Below are 24,068 nucleotides of genomic sequence, written 5' to 3' on the forward strand. Positions count from 1 at the left end.
AACGTGGGAACAGAGAATAAAGTCCTAACTCCTTAAAACTCACGACACGCCTCCTAATCTGCAGCTCCCAGCATCCTCGGCATGCTCCAGTCCCTCCGTGCTCCCGAGGCCCCAGACCCCGGGGCTCTCCTCCACCTTCCCTGCCTCGACACAAACCCTCCTCTCTCCTACGTCTCACAAACACCTACTCTGTCCGCCTTTTCTACAAGCTCCAGTGTCGGGTACCCCCAGCGTTCATCACCCCCGCTCTCAGCACCCATAATTCCTTGGACGCTTCCTCACTTCCTCTGTGGCACAAACTCTCCACGAGCCCGGCGTGATCCTCACCTTCATGCAGACGCTCAAAAAACATGTGCTAAGGGGACCTAGTTCTGCTTCTAAAATGTGGCCCCCGAAAATGCTAACTAAAGGAAAATTTTTTAAGTTTTAATTTATTAGGTACTTGGTACTTTTATCTTACCTCAGGCCACCTGCTAATGAATGACTATTCCTTCTAATAAAGTGGCTCTCGAAGGAGGAGGGAGAGGGCATTTTTCGAAGGGGACATTTGGTGACATCTGGAGACATCTCTGGCTGTCACGACTTGGAGGGAGGGGACAGCTGCTACTGGCATTTAGTGGGCAAAGGTCAGAGATGCTGCTAAACGTCCCACATAGCACAGGACAGCCCCGCAACAAAGAATTTTTTACCGTAATGTCAAAAGTGAGAAGCCCTGTTCTAATAGAATTTTTAAAGCTCTCATTTGTGGCTTTATATACATTTTAATAAATTCCAAAGAAAAAAATTAGAAAATATTCAATGAATCTTCAAACACCACAGAGTGATGCACCAGAGAAAACTCGAGGCGGAGACACGGAGGGCGTTCTAGTGCCCCTGCCCTGTTAGATGTCGAAGCCATAGGATTTGGCAGCACATACAGGAAGCAAGCGGGGGAGCTGGGCAGAAAGAAGCCTGGGGAGCAGAAGACTGATGGAGCTGTTAAGGACGCTAGAGTTTTGCTTTTGGTTTTGTTTTTGCTTTTAACATCTTTATTGGAGTGTAATTGCTTTACAATGGTGTGTTAGTTTCTACCATACAACAAAGTGAATCAGTTATACATATACATATATCCTCATATCCCCTCCCACCCTCCCTATCCCACCCCTCTAGGTGGTCACAAAGCACCGAGCTGATCGCCCTGTGCTATGCGGCTGCTTCCCACTAGCTATCTATTTTACGTTTGGTAGTGTATATATGTCCATGCCACTCGCTCACTTCGTCCCAGCTTACCCTTCCCCCTCCCCGTGTCCTCAAGTCCATTCTCTACGTCTGTGTCTTTATTCCTGTCCCGCCCCTAGGTTCATCAGAACCTTCTTTTTTTTAGATTCCATATATATGTGTTAGCATACAGTATTTGTTTTTCTCCTTCTGACTTACTTCACTCTGTATGACAGACTCTAGGTCCATCCACCTCATTACAAATAACTCAATTTCTTTTCTTTTTATGGCTGAGTAATATTCCATTGCATATATGTGCCGCATCTTCTTTATCCATTCATCTGTCAATGGACACTTAGGTTGCTTCCATGTCCCGGCTATTGTAAATAGTGCTGCAATGAACATTGGGGCACGTGGCTCTTTTTGAATTATGGTTTTCTCAGGGTATATGCCCAGTAGTGGGATTGCTGGATCATATGGTAATTCTATTTTTAGTTTTTTAAGGAACCTCCATAATGTTCTCCATAGTGGCTGTATCAATTTACATTCCCACCAAGAGTGCAAGAGTGTTCCCTTTTCTCCGCACCCTCTCCAGCATTTATTGTTTATAGATTTTTTGATCATGGCCATTCTGACCCGTGTGAGGTGATACCTCACTGTAGTTTTGATTTGCATTTCTCTAATGATTAGTGATGTTGAGCATCCTTTCATGTGTTTGTTGGCTGCATGAGCTGCTTGTTTATTTGGGAGATTAATCCTTTGTCAGTTGCTTCATTTGCAAATATTTTCTCCCATTCTGAGGGTTGTCTTTTGTTCTTGTTTATGGTTTCCTTTGCTGTGCAAAAGCTTTTAAGTTTCATTAGGTCCCATGTGTTCATTTTTGTCTTTATTTCCATTTCTCTAGGAGGTGAGTCAAAAAGGATCTTGCTGTGATTTATGTCATAGAGTGTTCTGCCTATGTTTTCCTCTAAGAGTTTGATAGTGTCTGGTCTTATGAAATTAGAACACTCCCTAACACCATATAAAAAAATAAACTCAAAATGCATTAAAGACCTAAAGGTCACTAGAGTTTTTAAAACAAAGATAAAGTAGCTTAGACCAATCTCTCATCAGAAGTCATTACTCTGAGACATAAGATTTGCCACATAATAGCTATGTATTCATTACTTAGTTTTAAAATACTCAATGTGTGCAATAACTAAGTACAATAAATATTTACTCAGCTTTATACTAAAATGTGAAATGTCTTAACCGTCAAATGTTACATTATATAAAAAGACAACAATGATTAAAACTCTAGGGCCTCCCTGGTGGCGCAGTGGTTGAGAGTCCGCCTGCCGATGCAGGGGATACGGGTTCGTGCCCCGGTCTGGGAGGATCCCATATGCCGCGGAGCGGCTGGGCCCGTGAGCCATGGCCGCTGGGCCTGCGCATCCGGAGCCTGTGCTCCGCAACGGGAGAGGCCACAAGAGTGAGAGGCCCGCATACCGCAAAAAGAAAAAAAAAAAAAAAAAAAAAAAAAAAAAACTCTAATCAGTTATAACACAGGCTAACCCATTGGTAACAATAGTAAATTAAAAATAAAACCACTTAAATTATCTAGATACTCAGATTAATGTTTTTCTGTTCACTAAATAAATGACTTCAGGGATATTTTCCCCACCGGACCTATTTAAAACATTTTAACATTCCCCCACAAAATGTATTTATACTCACATTCACTTGAACTTGGATGGACCAGTCACCAAGTATCGGATGGGAAGATAACTGGAAAGTTTTGGAAACGACTCCAAGATCACTTTGTTCCGACAACCACTGTTGGATCAAATTTGACTTGGGATCCTACAACGAAAACCATGCACGTTAACGATATAAAACCCCCCATGCGATGTGGATCCAACCTGGTTACGAATACGGCCCTGCAGTACCCCCAGGCACATCCAAGATGTGGGACAGAGGGAGTTCTTGGAAAATGTCAGCTCTACACTACCAAAGAGGATGAATAAAAATCACTTCTTTTCTCATATTCTCCTGAGAGCATCTTTATTCTGCTCCACCTTTTCAATCTTGGCACGTACTTCCTTCTACATGAAACACTACAACATGTACCTCACCAAACCTATGCTGCTGCTGGTGTTGTTGCTGAGAGAAAACCCCACGGTAGGGGTAACAGGCCCCTGTATTAAAGGCACTCGGCCTTGTCACCACCACTCCCACGTCATTCAGTCACTATGATTCTCCTCCAGCCTAGGATTATCCTCCCATTACAGCTGAGAAAACGGGCGCCCAGAGAGGTTAGGTAAGCCCTCAACCACAAACAGCTGGTCCAATATCACAGCACCAACACATGATGGAACTCAGGATTCAAACCCACGTGTCTTTTTTTTTTTTTTTTTTTTTGCGGTACATGGGCCTCTCATGGTTGTGGCCTCTCCCGTTGCGGAGCACAGGCTCCAGACGCGCAGGCTCAGCGGCCACGGCTCACGGGCCCAGCTGCTCCGCAGCATGTGGGATCTCCCCGGACCGGGGCACAAACCCGTGTCCCCTGCATCGGCAGGCGGACTCTCAACCACTGCGCCACCAGGGAAGCCCTCCACGTGTCTCTTGATTCAACAAAAGTTGTGTCATGAGGGTGCTTAACCAAGGGGTTGCATGAAGAACACCTGAGCCTTCCCAGGCTCTCCCGGAGCACGCCCCCTCCGTCCAATCCCATCCCAGCCTTGTCAACTCTGTCCCTTTAAAATCTCACGTCCAGCCACCATTTTCTAACTATCGCAACTACTAACCTCTCTCCTCCAATCTTGCCTCTCCAATACATCTTCCCCACTGCCAAACACAAACCTGTGGCTGAGGCAAAGTGGTTGAAACACCAGACACAGTTCCTGGCAAATTACATGCAATGAGTAAACACTCGCTATGACCAGTATATCAGACCACCAGGGGACGATGACTTCTGTTTGCCAACAGAATGAGATCTACACTCCTCTGCGTAGTTTACAAGACTTAGTAAGCTGACCCCATCTACATTTCTACTCATATCTTCCTCCAAACATACAGACTTGTTTGCAATCTGCCCCAAACGCCCATGCACCTAGGCCTCTACCATTGCTGCATGGAAGGCCGTTCCTTCCTTGTCCAGATGGTGAAATAAGCTCCAGCTTCCTGCCTTCTACACATGCCTCCAAGAGGCAGGAGTGATCACTCCCTGGAGAGACCCCAATGCGCCCGGAGTTTACCCCCCTAACATGTACTACTGTTTAAGGTTCTCATTTGTTATCTGGGTTTTATGGTGGTTTTTGTCATTGTTACTTTTTGGTTTTGGTGTTTCTTTGTTCCCTGGATTATGAACTCTGGGATCAAATTTTTTCCCTGATTCTTTTTTTTTTTTTGAATTTTATTTTATTTATTTTTTTATACAGCAGGTTCTTATTAGTTATCCATTTTATACATATTGGTGTATATATGTCAATTCCAGTCTCCCAATTCATCCCACCACCATCCCTGATTGCTAATCTCTATCCTCTGACTCAAGGTAGCGGGTTGGCCTGGTTATTAGAAGCCAGAGGAAACCTCCCTCCGCAAGCAGGGGAGACTGTGTAAGTCGGGGTAAGTACAATGCTGAGAACTGAGTAGGAAGTGGTCTAGGAAGGCAGAAACTAATTGTTAAAACCAAAGACCAAGGGGCTTCCCTAGTGGCACAGTGGTTAAGAATCTGCCTGCCAATGAAGGGCACACGGGTTCGATCCCTTGTCCGGGAAGATCCCACATGCCGCGGAGCAACTAAGCCCGTGAGCCACAACTACTGAACCTGCAAGCCACAACTACTGAGTCCATGCACCTAGAGCCCATGCTCCGCAACAAGAGAAGCCACCACAATGAGAAGCCCGCGCACCGCAACAAAGAGTAGCCCCCGCTCGCCTCAACTAGAGAAAGCCCGCGTGCAGCAACTAAGACCCAATGCAGCCAAAAATAAATAAATAAAATTTTTTAAAAAACCAAAGACCACAGGTGGGTCAAGAATAAGCAGGTCACCATCCTTGGCAAGCCCTGGGGCAGGCACTGCAGTCAGAGCTGGCTCTCCTGCCCCTGTCAAGACTGGGATGGCTACGGAGCTCAAAGGATCAAAAATAAATGAAGAAATACAAAGAGCTAATAAATATATGCTGTCTAAGAATTAAGGGAATGCAAATGAAAGCAATGAAAGGACATTTTTTTTCCACCACACTGACAAAAATAAAAAATGATAATAATAATTCCCAGTGTCGCTTAAAACGTAGGGAGAGAAATGCATATAGTCCACCGATGTATTATTCTGGTGAAGGTACACATTTCTCCCACAACCCTACAAACAAAGGAAATCCAAACTGAAGTCTTTGATAACCTGGAGGATCTGCAGGGCTGCGAGTGAATGAGATAAATCCCTCGTTTCCCAAGGCTGTCTTGGACCTGGGCATATCACCCACAAGGAAGAGACAGAGAATGTAGAAATGCCAGAAGTCCTTACAGAGCACATGAGGATTTGAACAGGTGACACATGGTGGCATCACAGCAGAGCCCAGCATTTGCATGTGGTCACCTCCTACTGGGATGCACACAGGACAGCCAAGTATGATGTGAACAGTGCCCCTGTCACAGCCTGAACAGCCACGTGGCTGGAGACACTGGGAAAGTGTCCCCTCATGCTCTTCGAGTCACCTCTGCACAGCTTGGGCTCTCCATCAGGTGCCTGTGTCAGCCATCCCAAGCAATCAACTCCCTGGCTGGAGAAGGCAAATATTTCTGCCAGTCCCCAGAGTCCTGGATGATGCACAAGGTGTGTGCCTAGCATGTAGAATTAAAGACATCAAATCACTTAAGTGAGGAGTCACCACTGCTCCAGGCCAAAGTGTCAGAGCACAGTCACAGGGCGGACCCCAAGCTAGGAGCTGTGCCCACAAGATCACTCACCTATACCAGGAGCAACAACTTCTCAGGAAGGGCGGCCAGGGTAGAAAACAGCGTGCCAGCTGCCATCACAGCGTTGGAGGCACTTACTTCCGTAGTGTAAGGACTGGCTGCAGGAAGCCAGAATTAGGGGAAGAGGTTTATTCCACCATAAAAAGGTCCCTGAAGCCCCTTTGCTTCCTGAGAAGGTCAGTTACTGGGTCAGGGAAAACACCCAATGATCCCCAAAAAAACACTGAACATGCCTGAACATGCTATGATGGTCAATATCTTAGCCACATCCTACAGTCAGTCATTCTTGGCTGGGTAAATGGGCCCCAAAAAGCTGGCCTCCTGCAGTTCCCAGATGCCTTCTCCACACTTGCCTGCAGGTGGTGCTGTGCTAGAGAGTACAATTTCATCCAAGTCAGGGGCTCTCATTACATTACAGTCCCACTTTTCTCTGGGAAGTTTTTCTAAGAAACCACCTGTCCCATACTGAAAGATGTAGAAAAAGAAAACATCACAGTCTGGTGAACCCTGGCCCAAAGGGCTGTTTTCAGATGGAAGAGTGCAGGGTATGGGCATTCACATCAACGCTCTGACCCATGAGTAAGTACTGTGGTGAGTATGGCACCCACAGGTGCATGCACTCACTGGTCCCAAACACAGTAGGTTCCGGGTAGAACTCTCCTGCCCTGGCCAAGGGGACCACCCAGCAGCCAGGCCAGCGGGATCCCTCAGGACAAGAAATAGCAAGAGGAAGGGCTCTCTGTGCACTTCTGGGAAAGTCAAACGTGACAGGCGAAGTCCAAAATCGGAGAGAGGAACCCACCCAAAGAATCCACAAATCACAATCAGCAGGGTTCGTTCTGGGTTAACGCTTACAACAGACAATTTATCCAGGGCTGATTTTTATTCACCTGAGACAGAAAGAGGCAGGTCGACTGTAAGCAGCCAGACACATGCAGACATTCACGTCTAACCCCTCCATTTACACAGAGCGTTGAGTCAGTTCTCAGTACTTGTGGATAAATGATGAAGGGCGGTATGAATGGCATCCATAAACTGCTCAGAGAGTTACCTGAATTCAGAAATGCTGTTCACTATGGCGACCTGCTTTATTCCAACACAGCAGAGGCAGACACTCACAGAGCTGCTGACTCTGAAATAATACCTGTTCCATTCAAGAAACATGCCAACCAATGTGATATCTGCTATAAACACATCTTGGCTTGAAGTTATATGTATACATGTTTGTTTGCTTGATTTTTGTTTGTGTGTTTGTTTAGCTCATAACAACAACAAAAACTAAGAATAGGAAGATACTGAACTAAAAAGCCTAAATTTGCCTTCCATTCTGTTATTCCTCACAACATTTCTTTTTCCTGTGCCACATTTTCTTTTTTTTTTTAACATCTTTATTGGAGTATAATTGTTTTACAATGGTGTGTTAGTTTCTGCTGTATAACAAAGTGACTCAGCTATACGTATACATACATCCCCATATCACCTCCCTCTTGCTTCTCCCTCCCACCCTCCCTATCCCACCCCTCTAGGTGGTCACAAAGCACTGAGCTGACCTCCCTGTGCTATGCAGCTGCTTCCCACCAGCTATCTATTTTACATTTGGTAGTGTACGTATGTCCATGCCAACCAATGTCCTGGAACTGAGGGGATTTTCCAGTACTAAAATCAAGAGAGTCCCAGCAAACTGGTCACCCTATTTCTATGTCATTGGTCAAAGGTCTAATACTCTCCTCAGCTTAAACGTAGAAAACCAGGTCCAGCCGGATGTCAGTTGCCTCCAGCTTGGCCCTCCCTGGAAGCACTCAGTCTGCCAACCGTGCTGCCTCCAGAGCCCAGCGTACTCAGGCAGAGGAGGCCAAAAGATTTCCTGCCAGAGGGGCTCCTAGTACAACAATAGCTAATGTTCAGTGAGCATGTTCTATGTGCCAGGCACAGTTCTAAATGCTTTACTTGAATCATATCACATAATCCTCACAAAAACCTTTACAAGATATTATTATTTTTACACATTTTACAAATAAGGAAACCGAGGCTCAGAGAGGTTGATTAATTTCCTCAAGGTCACAGAGCTAACACCTATTCTTCTTAGAGCAGAGAGTGATCCTTTTAAAATGTTAACTCAGATCACATCATGCCTCTCCTCAGAATTCTCCAGTGAATTTTCATTTCACTCACAGTAAAATCCAAAGTCCATATCATAGCCAAGAAAATCCTGTATAGCCCCTCATCCAGCTGACCGACCTGTACCTGACCTTATCTCCTAATGTCTGTCCCCTCGCTTCCTGGGGAACAGTGCACTGCAAGCTTGTTCCCCCAATGCACCTAACAAGTTCCCACCTCAGGGCCTTTGCATATGCTATTCCCTCTGTTTGTAGAGGCTCATTCTTTTATTTCCTATAGGTCTCTGTTCAAATAGGACTTCTCTAACAACCCTATAGAAAACAGCAAACACAAACTCACTCTCTCTCTCTCTCTCTCTCTCTCTCACACACACACACACACACACACACACACACTCTTTTTTTACATATCTGTATGTTTATTTATTGTCTGTCCACTACCCACTGGAATGAAAAGTCGATTTAAGCAGGGACTCACCTTCTGTATCGAGGACACAGAAGTTTAATAAATGTTTGACAATGAATTAATCAATGAAGAAGCCAGGACCGGAATCCAAGCAGGCTTGACTCTGGAGCCTGAGGTCTCAGCCCAGTGTTGTACCATCCCCCTTCCTAGAGAAACCATCCCACTTTGGGAGGGAAGCTTAGCCACGTGAATCCTAAGACATCCCAGTACCAACAATGTGAGCAGAACTTCCAAGAGAGCTTCAGTGAGATGGCTTTGAACCCCCAGCTTTTTTTTTTTTTTTTCGGTACGTGGGCCTCTCACTGTTGTGGCCTCTCCCATTGCGGAGCACAGGCTCCGGACGCGCAGGCTCAGCAGCCATGGCTCACGGGCCCAGCCACTCCGCGGCACGTGGGATCCTCCCGGACCGGGGCACGAACCCGCGTCCCCTGCATCAGCAGGCGGACTCTCAACCACTGTGCCACCAGGGAAGCCCTGAACCCCCAGCTTTATTTCTGTCTGGCACTCACCTTAATCAGAATGTTTAAAGAGGTTTTGTAAGGCTTAAAATCTGAGAAGAGTGTTACAACACGAAACTTCACTTCTTGCTTTGGTTTATACAGGGGCTTGTCTGTTTGAATGAAGACAGTCATTCTCTTGGTCTCAAATGATAAGCGCGTACTATTCGAGAATAAAATCTCATCCTGGGCACGTCCAGTGACACGGAGCTCATAAATCTCGTCACCACTATTCAGAGGTAGCTGGGGGAGAAAAGACATCAGATGTATCAAGGTCTCATTGTTTTACCTCAAAAATGTTTTTAACTGTAAGTGAGAATTGAAATTTTAAATACATAGAATTATCAAAAGTAATCGCGATGTTGAAAAATGCGTCCCTCCTGACCACCAAAATCAAACAATTTGTTTTCTCTCCTTCGACATCCTGGAGTTTGCTCTCCAGTTAAACCACAGGGTCCCTGGACTGCAGGAACCACGTCTCTCAGCTCTGTCAGCAGTCACCTTGTCACCTCCTATCCCAAGTACAAACTCTTCCGCCCTGGCAGTCACTGTGGGCCACAGTACCCTTCTCCTCCATGCCTCGCCCTGTCTGAGGCAGTCCACAGGTGAAAGGCACATTTGCACAGGCTTTGTTTTCTTGCCATGCTCTCTCCAGGACCTCTCACCTGTTCTAGGATGTGCTCTCTTCCTATATCTTGTGCATCGTGTCACAGTCCTGGTAAGTTTGATGGCACCGTTGTTTTATGGTTTCTATCACTAGTGGAAATCCTACCTTCTAGCATGAACAGACCAGAAACCACACTCAGCCTACGCACACCGTGTCATTCTACCTCACAACAATTCTTCTGGTGGGTGCTCTAACTAATACCAGTTTACAAACCAGGAACCTGGGGCTTGGAAGAGTAAAGGAAGTTGCTCCAGGTCACTGGTTGAGATTCAAACCCGGGATGAACTATACTACTCTAACAAGAGCCTTCCTGTGATAGTTTTTAAATATGTCCAAAATTTCTCTGACCCTCCTCCCTTCAAAAGTCAGAGCCCCACTCCTGGGCATATACCCAGAGAAAACCATGATTCACAAAGACATACACACCCCAGTGTTCATTGCAGCACTATTTACAATAGCCAGGTCAGAGAGGCAACCTAAATGCCCATCGACAGATGAATGGATAAAGAAGATGTGGCACGTATATACAATGGAATATTACTCAGCCATAAAAAGTAAAAAATTGGGTCATTTGTAGAGATGTGCATGGACCTAGAGACTGTCATAAAGAGTGAAGTAAGTCAGAAAGAGAAAAACAAATATCGTATATTAACACATACATGTGGAATCTGAAAAAATTGATATAGACGATCTTATTTACAAAGCAGAAATAGAGACAGATGTAGAGAACAAATGTATGGATACCACGGGGAAAGGGGGGAGGTGGGATGAATTGGGAGATGGGGATGGACATATATACACTATTGATACTATGTATAAAATAGATAACCAGGGCTTCCCTGGTGGCGCAGTGGTTGAGAGTCCGCCTGCTGATGCAGGGGACACGGGTTCGTGCCCTGGTCCGGGAAGATCCCACATGCCACAGAGTGGCTGGGCCCGTGAGCCAAGGCCGCTGAGCCTACGCATCCGGAGCCTGTGCTCCGCAATGGGAGAGGCCACAACTGTGAGAGGCCCGCATACCGCCAAAAAAAAAAAAAGATAACCAATGAGAGCCTACTGTGCAGCACAGGAAACTCTACTCAATGCTCTGTGGTGACCTAAATGGGAAGGAAATCTAAAAAAGAGGATATCTGTATATGTACAGCTGATTCACTTTGCTGTACAGTAGAAACTAACACAACATTGTAAAGCAACTATACTCCAATAAGAATTAATTTAAAAAAAAAAAGGTAGAGCCTAATTTCCCAGTGACTTGCCTCTCAAGAGTAGAATGAGGCTGCGTCATTCACAGGATAGCTTCTGCCTGGTTCTCTCTTTCTTGGATTCCTGGCTCTGGGGGAAGTCAGCCACCATGTGCTAAGGACACTCAAGAGGCCTGTGAGAGGCCCACAGTGGGAGGAACAGAAGCCAAGAGCCACCACCCACCTGCCAGCCGCGTGAAGAGCGACCTCACTGAGGACCCCCAGGCCTGGTGAAGCCTTCAGATGACGGCAGCTCTGACATCGGCAGCTCAGAACTGCTCAACTACATGGCTCCCAAATTCCTGACCCACAGAAATGGTGGGAAATAATAAAAGTTTATGGTTGTTTCACACCAGAGTTTGGGGATAACAGGTTACACAAGAATCGATAATGAGCACACCTGAATTTTAGTTCATTTTCATATTCATAAACCTGAGATTCTGAAACTAATGTTCCGCCTCCTTTTTGCAAATAAGAGTTGTCCACAGAGAGCTCCAAGGAGATTTTCCAGAAATAGCAGCCACCAAAAGCCAGCAATGTGGTTAAGAATATGAAAGAAACGTAACAAACCACCAATACAGTGGTCAGCAGGAAACAGGGAGAAAAGTACTGGTGTTTGCAGTTTACTTGGAAATGCATTTTAAAAATAAGATCAGGGCTTCCCTGGTGGCGCAGTGGTTGAGAGTCTGCCTGCTGATGCAGGGGACACGGGTTTGTGCCCCGGTCCGGGAGGATCCCACATGCCACGGAGCGGCTGGGCCCGTGAGCCATGGCCGCTGAGCCTGCGCGTCCGGAGCCTGTGCTCCACAATGGGAGAGGCCACAACAGTGAGAGGCCCGTGTACCACAAAAAAGTAAATAAAAAAATTAAAATAAGATCAATTAATGGACGGAGAGATGAGTAGATGCATAAATATGTGATTGAGCAAGCATGGTAAAATGTTAACAGTAGATTCTAAGCGGTGGTTACAGGAGTGTTCCCTATGGAACTCTTTCAGGTTTTTTGGATATTTGATATTTTCATAGTAAACTGTTAGGAGAAACAATCAGTAATATCACCTTCAAAGGACCTCTAGTACTGACTTTTGCTTTCCTTTAATAAATAAACATTCACTGAGCACCTTCAAGCTCCAGGTTGTTCTAGGTGCTTGGGATTCAATGTGAACCAAAGATGCACGCCCTAGAGGGCTGCGAATCTAGCCTGGAACTTGCATCCTTATATCCTATTCTCTCAAATGATGCTTCAGTCCTCAGATTCTTTTAAACAGAGTCCTTAATACCGTAAGCAGGAAAATATATATGCCAGGAACCAGCATATCATTTGCTTGTATACAGCACAGGTTTATAAATAGTTCATGCTTAAAAAATATACTAGATGGAATTTCTCTCTATGATTTGGATATCGTTTGATCATTTTTAGTGGCACAGAGGCCCCAGAACAGAGAGTAGATTGAAGACTGATGTCAAATTAATGATGCAGAGGTCTGAAACTAAAGAGACCTATTAACCACGAGGAGGTCAAAGAGTTAGAAAATTCGAATTAACACAAAAGTGTGCAAAGCATTTTACTCTGTCCCCTACTCCATCCTCCTTCAGGGAGTTGACACAAGAGGAGACGGTACTGACTATCTTTCTGCTCCTTTCACTTATCCTAATTCTCTTTTTCAACACTCCCCTGTTAGAAACCCCACCTCTCCCTATGTAAAATTCAGGTGACTTGGGATCCTCAAAGCCTCGGTGCTAATCCTAGAGCTGGAAAGTCTAGCATGACAATATGGACTTGTCAGAGTGGACCTGGTGTGCCCCTATGAACAACGAGGCATCGCTGCATGGCTTAGGGTGTCACCATGGACTCTGGCTGTCAGTAGAGACCTTGGTCATCCATTGGTAACGGTAGAGGGAGATAATGAGAAGGAGACGAGAAAATACTGGGGATGTTAAGCAATCTTTCTAAAAGATTCTCTCTGTGCCAGACCTGCAGTGGGTTGTAACCTGCTTCCCACCTTCTTGGGGGACACAATTACCAAAAAGGATTCCCAGAATTGGTAATAAAGGGGTTCCCTAACAAGAGACTTCCTTATCTCTTACACAAGAACCAATTATTTACCCACAGAGATTTTGGATCCTACGTGTTGAACTGAGGTCACAGGGCTGGGAAAAGATGTAGTTCCCATATACAGACACTGTCTGGCAGCAGAATAAGAGTCTGGGGCTATACAATACCCAGGGCTTAGATGAACAAAATATCAACGAGCATCTGAGTTGAGCACGATTGATTCCCAGTTATGCTAAGTCTATTTTGTGTATACATAAACGCAAACTCTCCAGGTGGATGATAGAGGCATGCTCAGAAAGGTTCTTGATGGACAATAAATGGATTCCTTATTCTAATCTGGGCCGTCTAAAACCATCTTCTCTGAAAGATCAACTGTCTTAAGGAAACAAACAACACAATAGTATTTATCCTACTTTATTTCACTAATAACGCCAGTTACCAAAAGTAATGGTAATTTCAAATAACTTTCAAAATAAAATTGAGAAATTTAAGATGATAGTTTCTATTTTAAAATATATTAGTAATTAAACTTTAAAAGCATTCTAATTTTATTAGGAGGTTTGGATTAACATATATACACTACTATACATAAAATGGACAATCAACAAGGACCTACTGTATAGGACAGGGAACTCTACTCAACATTCTGTAATAACCTATATGGGAAGAGAATCTAAAAAAGAATAGATATATGTATATGTATAACTGATTCACTTTGCTGTACACCTAAAACTAACACAGCATTGTAAATCAACTATATTCCAATATAAAATTTAAAAAAAATTTTTAGGCATGCTAATTTTAAAAACCACTCCCTCGTTTTAAGTTGGATTTACTTACAAAGAGAATAAAAAGAAACTTTTTCTAGCACGTTTTGTACAAACAATAATCTTTATGTTAAGCGTAAATTCTGTTTTTTATTTACTTCTTCTTGAAGGCTGATTTTACTGTATCAAAAACAGAAACAGGGGGGCTTCCCTGGTGGTGCAGTGGTTGAGAGTCTGCCTGCCAATGCAGGGGACATGGGTTCGAGCCCTAGTCTGGGAAGATCCCGCGGAGCGGCTAGACCCGTGAGCCACAATTACTGAGCCTGCGCGTCTGGAGCCTGTGCTCCGCAACAGGAGAGGCCGCGATAATGAGAGGCCCGCGCACCGCGATGAGGAGTGGCCCCCACTTGCCGCAACTAGAGAAAGCCCTCGCACAGAAACGAAGACCCAACACAGCCATAAATAAATAAATAAAATTTAAAAAAAAAAAAAACAGAAACAGGGCTTCCCCGGTGGCGCAGTGGTTGGGAGTCCGCCTGCCGATGCAGGGGACACGGGTTCGTGCCCCGGTCCGGGAAGATCCCACATGCCGCGGAGCGGCTGGGCCCGTGAGCCATGGCCGCTGAGCCTGCGCGTCTGGAGCCTGTGCTCCGCAACGGGAGAGGCCACAGCAGTGAGAGGCCCGCGTACCGCAAAAAAAAAAAAAAAACCAGAAACAATGAGCTAGTCAGATATTAAAAACACATTTGTTTTAATGCAGCCAATATATTCATATCTTATAGCAAAACTTCATGAGGACCTTAAAAAATAATTTAAAATATTACATCTACAAGCATCAGAATGCAAGAGCACTTGGAAAGATGGGTCTATTTTAATTGAACACTCGTAAAAATGCAGAACCTTCTATTTTTGCCAAGAGTTATCAAATTTTCCCAGACACTTTATGACTAAGCCTTTAAAATTTTGTTTTACTAAAAAGGGATCTAGTCCTAAATATAACTGCTGGTAAATCTTTCAATAAATAATTGCTATATCTACATACAATAGAAATGGCATAATATTGAAGACAAATATAGGATGTTGGGATTAGTATTTCACATGGCTAAGACTTTAAGACTAATAGTAGCCAACTTTGTAGCTAATTGGGACACGTACAGCTTATAGGCACATTATTGGAATCAGCCCGAGTGCCCTGGTCCGCCCACATGCCTGCCCCTTCCAGACTTGCTACACTCAAGGCCGTGCCACTGCGGACGTCTTTGAGGAAAGCAGACAGTTATTATGCGTTGAGCTGTGATTCCTGAACTGAAATCTCAACCCCTTCTGCTATCAGACAATTATATTACACAGGATTTATTTTAATCTTCTCATTGTAATACTTTTTCAACAGAGTTATGGACACAGACACCGGGGGGCCAGCACCTAATGTCTGAGGTCACATTAATGCAGCCTAACGTCTTATTGTCACTAAGATTGGGTTTTTTTCCCCACGTCTGCCTGCTTAGGGCTTCCCTCCCCCCAACCCCACTTTCTATTATTACAACAGTATATTTGTTAGTAAGGTAAGTACAAACATAATAATAAGTAAGAAACAGGGACTTCCCTGGTGGTCCAGTGGCTAAGACTCCGCACTCCCAATGCAAGGGGACCGGGTTTGATCCCTGGTCACGGAACTAGATCCCACATGCCACAACTAAAGATCCCACACGCCACAACTAAAGATCCCACATGCCTCAACTAAAAGATCCCACACTGGGACTTCCCTGGTGGCCCAGTGGTAAAGAATCCGCCTTCCAATGAAGGGAATGCAGGTTCAATCCCTGGTCAGGGATCCCACATGCCACAGGGCAACTAAGCCGTGTGCCACAACTAGAGAGAGAAAACCCACATGCCACAACTAGAGAGAAGCCCATGTGCCACAACAAAAGATCCTGCATGCCACAGTGAAGATCCCACGTGCCTCAACTAAGACCCAATGCAGCCAAAAATTTTTTAAAGATTAAATAAAGAAAATAAATATCAAAAAATAAAATAAAAAGACACTGGAAGAACACAGTTAATTTTTTAAAAAATAAAAAATAAATAAAAGATCCCGCATGCTGCAGCTAGGACCCAATGCAGCCAAGTAAATAAATCAATATTTTTTAAAAATAGGTAAGAAATATAATAGCTATGGAATATAAGTAATTTTTATAAAGGATAGTTTGGGAGCACTATATTCTCTAAGAACCCCAAAATGAATGTGGTTTCTGAATGTGCTTGATAAGTAACCTTCAAGAGTTAACGGGAAACCTGGCTCATCAGGAAATGTCAACCTTACATAAGTGTCAGGGTCAAAGTCATCAGTCATCTAGTCCCAGAAAAGTACACCAGATTGTCCTCTTGGTGGATGCTATGTTCTATTCGACTGTATATTAAATGTGTGAAGCTCCAAAACAAAACAGTAATAAAAGCACAAACTTCCAAATTAAAGCCATGAGACTCAGGACTAGTTCACAAACACTATTTAATGAACAGGTTTTATGACTCTCTCAACAAAATAATAATCCTTTCCACTTCTGTAGCAGATGCTACAGCATGTTCACACCTCACTTCACCTCCAAGGTAACCCCTATGAAATAGACTAGACCTTTATCCCCTCCTCCAGGACTGGGACCATGATGAGGTGAGCCAGGCACTTGCCTCAAGTGCAAAATTTAAGAGCATGCCAAAAACACTCAGTAATCAAGTTAAAATTTTTTAATATTTTAAATAGTTTTAAATAGCAAAAGTGATGCAAAAATTAAATTATGAAACAAAAAATCAAAATTTTAAACAAAGACAGGGTCAGATTCAATTACTGTTGTTTTATTTTGCCTCAGGGTACAGTTCGGCTCAGTGGAGCACTGCCCTTTCCCAGGACAAAGAAACTGGGATGGAGCATTAAGTACACACCCAAGACTGGAAGGCTTGTTAAGGCAGGAGCAGGACCAAGCCCGCCCAGGTACCTATGCTAATAGTCCAGGCCATTCCCCCTCAGTGAAGTTCTCCATTTTACGAGAGGAAAATCTCCACTGTGAGTTTGAAGAGGCTAATATCCAAGCTCCCTGAAGTAATATTATTCTTAAACAATCTGAAGGTGGAACTGAACTCAATCAAACTCACAAGGAATGTAAATTAATAGAAAAGCCAATAAAATACTAATTCATTTATTTTACTGATGCAATGTATATTTCTGAAACCAAATTTTTTAAATAAATACTTACGGATGGAAGAGTAAGTGTCTTGAAAGAGCCTAAAAGGAAAACAGGGAAGGAAACAGTCATAATTTAAATATAGTGATATAATACAAAACTTGTAAGACTCTCTTAATACTCTTTCAGATGTAGAGGGAATCAAATTTATAGAATCACAAACTTATTTAGCCAAACCAAAACAATTTTATTAAATCCCAGAACACCTGAGAGATTATTACATATCCTTGTGCCAAAGAATTAAGACTTAAAAGGCTATCAGGGGGTAAACCTCTCCCAAAAAATTAGTTACATTCTGCTTCTCTTTTCCACGTGTATGTTATTGCTGCTCCTGTTGCTCTTTTAAGGCTGTACATGTTTGAGGGACACTTCATACAGTGTACAGAGGGAAGCTGAGGTTCATTTCTAATGTTCATTTCTCATACACTCGTGATAAAGGGAAAAAAGGAAGGCATTAGTCACGTCAGGGGTGAGCTGGGACTCATAACTGACCATTAGTATTAAAATGATGCAGACTTTTTTCATGTAAGTTCCTAAACAAAGACTGCTAATTTAACTCATGCCAATTTCTCATCAACTCTATTTATTGCAAAGGAAAAAATGTTTCAAGTTAAAAATAAAAAGAGTACTTATTCAAAGTTCCCATTTAAGGGACATGAATTCAGAGGTGATGACAGGCCCTCAGTTCCTTCATTCATTTAAGAAACACAAGGGCTTCCCTGGTGGCGCAGTGGTTGAGAGTCGCCTGCCGATGCAGGGGACACGGGTTCGTGCCCCGGTCCGGGAAGATCCCACATGCTGCGGAGCGGCTGGGCCCGTGAGCCATGGCCGCTGAGCCTGTGCGTCTGGAGCCTGTGCTCCGCAACGGGAGAAGCCACAACAGTGAGAGGCCCGCGTACCGCAAAAAAAAAAAAAAAAAGAAAAAGAAACACTTATAAGGGTACCACAGTGAACAAGACAGACATGGTCCCTCACCTCCTGGAGGCCACATGTGCCCACCCCATGGGAACAGACAGGTACAGTATGGAGCGGGGGTTAAGCAAGTGGCCTCTGCAATCAGACCACATAGGTTCTATCCCAAATCAGCCACACACTAGTCCTGTCCTTGAACATGTTACCTGATTCTCCAGGTTCAATTTTTTCATCCACAAAATGAAGGCAATCACACAAGGTGGCTGTAAGGAATAAGTATGCCAATCCCTGTAAAGGGTACAGAACAGTGGCTGGCATGTAGGAAACACTTGATAAATATGTCATTACACTGCCAGAAAGCTTGAAGAGTCACCCACTGGCATGTCAGTGTGCCTCTGTGACAGTGGGCTTCAGATGTTTATGATAGAGAACTCAATCAATACGAATATTTGGTGCATGTTACCATGTCAAGTTAGATTTATAAAGTTATATACATGCACTTTCTCAACCAAAATATAAATATTAGAAAACCTGACTTTCTTAGTTTTTCTCAGTAAAATAATGGACATAAAAGTTAGTACATTTTCTACCCACTCCCTTATAAATGGTCTTGTGACCCCCAGATGTGTGCACCCCACTTTGACCACTGCCCCAATGGGCCTCACTGAAATACAAGTATGTTCTCAGAAGCAGATAAGCAACTCATCAAAGTCACTTATCACACAGCACAGGTCAGTTTATCGAACAGCTGTCACCCTAGGAAGCAAGGGGCAGCACTCTTCCATAATTAGGACACTGGACAAAGAATGTCTTGAAAAGGTGAAGGAGGAAAAACAATTGAACAGATATAGGTCCACACGGAACGGCTGCAATAGAGGGAGAGTGGGGGGCACTTCAGAGGGGCCACGGGAGGCGCCTAGAGGAAATGATGCAGAGTCTAGGGCTGTAGGATAAGGAAAAACGAGCCAGGTGAGAATGGAGGGGGCCAGTTTCCAGGCAGAGCAGCCTCAAGTGCAAAGGCATGGAGTCTACTGAAGAGAAGAGCTGTGTGAGACGTGACCAGAGGCCGGAGAGGCAGTAGAGATGAGGCTGGACCAGACCACAGAAGGCCTTTTAGACAGGCGAGCCCTCACCAGAAATGTCTGGCTCGCACTGGTATCCCCACATTCTGATTGAGTATCTGTCCCGGATCTTTTTTGGTTTAGCAAAATATTAATATGAGATGGGTTTAACCTGCACAAGATTTAACTTTGAAATTGTATAATCATGCTTTGAGAACATCTCCATTTCTGTGGGAAGTGGAAAGTGGGAAGAAACTTCTGTTCATTAAGTTCTTGCTTTTAATGGGAGAGGCATATTCTATACTGAATTGAAGGGAAATTGAGAAGCCCCATAATGGTGCAGCAACTAAACTTGATGAAACACTCAAAAGAACCATAAACAGAGACAACTAACAAGTTCTGTCTTGTAAAAATAGTTGTTGAGAAGAGGCATAGGCAGACCCTGCAAAATATTGGGGCTGAAACACATAAACAGTTCAATATGGGAAAAAATTGAAATTGAGAATATCCTCCACACATCAGAATTTTCTCTGATTTTACCAGGTAGCTCAGCACATGTGGAGAGAGTGTTTTCTCAACTAAAAATATTATGGTCACTGTATACTAACAATGAACAAGTGGAACCTGAAGTTAAATTACAAGGTCCACTTACATTAGCACCAAAAAAAATGAAATAGGCATAAATCTGACAAAATGTGTACAAGATCTAGATGAGGAAAACGACAAAACTCTGATAAGTGAAATCAAAGAGCTAAATAAATGGAGAGATATTCAATGTTCATAAATAGAGAAACTTAGTTGTCAAGACATCAGTTCTTCGCAACTTGATCTTTAGATTCAATGCAATCCTAAATCCTAATCAAAATCCCAGCAAGTTATTTCATGGATGTCAACAAACTGATTCTAAAGTTTACCTGAAGAAGCAAAAGACCCAGAATAGCTAATGTAATATTGAAGGAGAACAAAGTTGGAAGAACAATGCTACCTGACTTTAAGACTTAGTGTAAAGCTACAGTAATCAAGACCATGTGATACTGGCAAAAGAATAGACAAATATATCAATGGAACAGAATAGACAGCCCAGAAATAGACCCTATAAATACTGTCAACTGATCTTTGACAGGCAGAACATAGGGTAATTTTAGGGCAGTGAAAATACTCCGTATGATATTATGTTGATGGACATATGTCATTACACATTCATCAAAACCCACAGAATTCACAACACCAAGAGTGAGCCGTCACATGAACTATGAACTTTGGGTGATTATGATGCATCATTGCAGGTTCATCCTTGGTAAAAAAAAAAAAAAAAGTGCCATTCTTGTGAGTGATGTTGATAACAGGGAAGGCTATCCATGCATGTGGACAGGGAAAATATGGGAAATCTGAAAAAAACATTTTAAATTATTTGAACGTTCAAGTTGAACATTATTATGATAAGGGTCAGATAACTTGAACATTCGAATAAATAATGGATTATAACCTACTGAATAAAATAAGAGTATGAGTTTGTGCTGATACATAATTTAATAGATGACTAAATGAAGGAGAAGAAAAAGGGGTTTTTTTACAATTTTTAATTTATTTTATTGAAGTATAGTTGATTTACAATGTTGGGTTAGTTTCTGCTGTACAGCAAACAGATTCATTTCTACATATATATATATATATGTGTATATATATATATATATTCAGAAAAAGTTATTCTTTGCCATAGAATTCCAATAAATAAAAGTCTAAGGAGGACTTCCGGGTAAGATGGCGGAAGAGTAAGACGTGGAGATCACCTTCCTCCCCACGGATACACCAGAAATACAGCTACACGTGGAACAACTCCTACAGAACACCTACTGAACGCTGGCAGAAGACCCCAGACCTCCCAAAAGGCAAGAAACTCCCCACATACCTGGGTAGGGCAAAGCGGAGAGATCCCCACACAGAGGATCGGTGCCGAGCGGCACTCACCAGCCCGAGAGGCTTGTCTGCTCGCCCGCCGGGGCGCGCAACGCTGGAAGCTGAGGCTCGGGCTTCGGTCAGAGCGCAGGGAGAGGACTGGGGCTGGCGGCGAGAACTCAGCCTGAAGGGGGCTAATGTGCCACAGCTAGCCGGGAGGGAGTCCGGGAAAACTCTGGAGCTGCTGAAGAGGCAAGAGACTTTTTCTTCCCTCTTGGTTTCCTGGTGCGCGAGGAGACGGGATTAAGAGCGCTGCTTAAAGGGGCTCCACAGACGGGCGCGAGTCACGACTGAAAGCGCGGAGCCCAGTGACGGGCGGGGGACGCTGGGGCTGCTGCTGCCGCCACCAAGAAGCCTGTGTGCGAGCGCAGGTCACTGCCCACACCGCCCTTCCGGGAGCCTGTGCAGCCCACCACTGCCGGGGTCCCAGGATCCAGGGGCGGCTTCCCTGGGAGAACGCACGGCGCGCCTCGGGCTGGTGCAACGTCACGCCGACCTCTGCCGCTGCAGTCTCGCCCCGCACTCCGTGCCCCTCCCTCCCGCCCGGCCTGAGTGAGCCAGAGTCCCCGAAGAGACTGCTCCTTTAACCCTGTCCTGTCTGAGCGAAGAACAGACGCCCTCCGGCGACCTACACGCAGAGGCGGGGCCAAATCCAAAGCTGAGACCCAGGAGCTGTGAGAACAAAGAAGAGAAAGGGAAACCTCTCCCAGCAGCCTCAGAAGCAGCGGATTAAACCTCCACAATCAACTTGATGTACCCTGCATCTGTGGAATACATGAACAGATAACACATCATTCCAAATTGAGGAGCCCGGAGTCAGTGCTGTGCCTCTGAGGTGGGAGAGCCAACTTCAGGACACTGGTCCACAAGAGACCTCCCAGCTCCACATAATATCAAACGGCAAAAATCTTGCAGAGATCTCCATCTCAACACCAGCACCCAGCTTCACTCAACGACCAGCAAGCTACAGTGCTGGACACCCTAAGCCAAACAACTAGCAAGACAGGAACACAACGCCACCCATTAGCAGAGAGGTGGCCTAAAATCATAAAAAGTCCGCAGACACCCCAAAACACACCACCAGACGTGGACCTGCCCACCAGAAAGACAAGATCCAGCCTCATCCACCAGAACACAGGCAGTAGTCCCCTCCACCAGGAAGCCTACACAACCCACTAAACCAACCTTAGCCACTGGGGACAGACACCAAAAACAACGGGAACTACGAACCGGCAGCCTGCAAAAAGGAGACCCCAAACACAGTAACATAAGCAAAATGAGAAGGCAGAAAAACACACAGCAGGAGAAGGAGCAAGATAAAAACCCACCAGATCTAACAAATCAAGAGGTAATAGGCAGTCTACCTGAAGAAGAATTCAGAATAATGATGGTAAAGATGATCCAAGATTCTATTTCCCAGATCCACAATCTTGGAAATAGAATAGACAAAATGCAAGAAACAGTTAACAAGGACCTAGAAGAACTAAAGATGAATCAAGCATCGATTAAAAACACAATACATGAAATAAAAAATACTCTAGATGGGATCAATAGCAGAATAACTGAGGCAGAAGAACGGATAAGTGAGGTGGAAGATAAAATAGTGGAAATAACTGCTGCAGAGCAAAATAAAGAAAAAAGAATGAAGAGAACAGAGGACAGTCTCAGAGACCTCTGGGACAACATTAAACGCACCAACATTCGAATTATAGGGGTTCCAGAAGAAGAAGAGAAAAAGAAAGGGACTGAGAAAATATTTGAAGAGATTATAGTTGAAAACTTCCCTAATATGGGAAAGGAAATAGTTAATCAAGTCCAGGTGGCACAGAGAGTCCCATACAGAATAAATCCAAGGAGAAATACGCCAAGACACATATTAATCAAACTGTCAAAAATTAAACACAAAGAAATCATATTAAAAGCAGCAAGGGAAAAACAACAAATAACACACAAGGGAATCCCCATCAGGATAACAGCTGATCTATCAGCAGAAACTCTACAAGCCAGAAGGGAGTGGCAGGACATAATTAAAGTGATGAAGGAGAAAAACCTGCAACCAAGATTACTCTACCCAGCAAGGATCTCATTCAGATTTGATGGAGAAATTAAAACGTTTACAGACAAGCAAAAGCTGAGAGAGTTCAGCACCACCAAACCAGCTTTACAACAAATGCTAAAGGAACTTCTCTAGGCAAGAAACACAACAGAAGGAAAAGACCTACAATAACGAACCCAAAACAATTAAGAAAATGGGAACAGGAACATACATATCGATAATTACCTTAAATGTAAATGGACTAAATGCTCCCACCAAAAGATACAGATTGGCTGAATGGATACAAAAACAAGACCCATATATATGCTGTCTACAAGAGACCCACTTCAGACCTAGAGACACATACAGACTGAAAGTAAGGGGATGGAAAAAGATATTCCATGCAAATGGAAACCAAAAGAAAGCTGGAGTAGCAATTCTCATATCAGACAAAATAGACTTTAAAATAAAGACTACTAGAAGAGACAAAGAAGGACACTACATAATGATCAAGGGATCGATCCAAGAAGAAGATATAACAATTGTAAATATTTATGCACCAAACATAGGAGCACCTCAATACATAAGGCAAATACTAACAGCCATAAAAGGAGAAATCGACAATAACACACTCATAGTATGGGACTTTAACACCCCACTTTCACTAATGGACAGAACATCCAAAATGAAAATAAATAAGGAAACACAAGCTTTAAATGATACATTAAACAAGATGGACTTAATTGATATTTATAGGACATTCCATCCAAAAACAACAGAATACACATTTTTCTCAAGTGCTCATGGAACATTCTCCAGGATAGATCATATCTTGGGTCACAAATCAAGCCTTGGTAAATTTAAGAAAATTGAAATTGTATCAAGTATCTTTTCCGACCACAATGCTA

General features: G+C 43.8%; 1 protein-coding gene across 1 annotated transcript in view; it reads right to left on the reverse strand.

The window, feature by feature from the left end:
* CD109 (CD109 molecule) overlaps window positions 1-24,068 on the reverse strand; it is a 143,304-nt gene that overhangs the window by 99,631 nt on the left and 19,605 nt on the right. Inside the window, exons 3-5 of the mRNA XM_081250511.1 lie at window positions 17,209-17,237; window positions 9,246-9,476; window positions 2,914-3,039 (exon numbers count right to left, since the gene is read on the reverse strand). Of these exons, the coding sequence (XP_081106637.1) occupies window positions 2,914-3,039; window positions 9,246-9,476; window positions 17,209-17,237 (386 nt within the window). The remainder of the gene's footprint in view (window positions 1-2,913; window positions 3,040-9,245; window positions 9,477-17,208; window positions 17,238-24,068) is intronic.

Source organism: Mesoplodon bidens (genome assembly GCF_964165515.1).
Source record: "Mesoplodon bidens genome assembly, chromosome: 12".
NCBI classification, from domain to species: Eukaryota; Metazoa; Chordata; class Mammalia; order Artiodactyla; family Ziphiidae; genus Mesoplodon; species Mesoplodon bidens.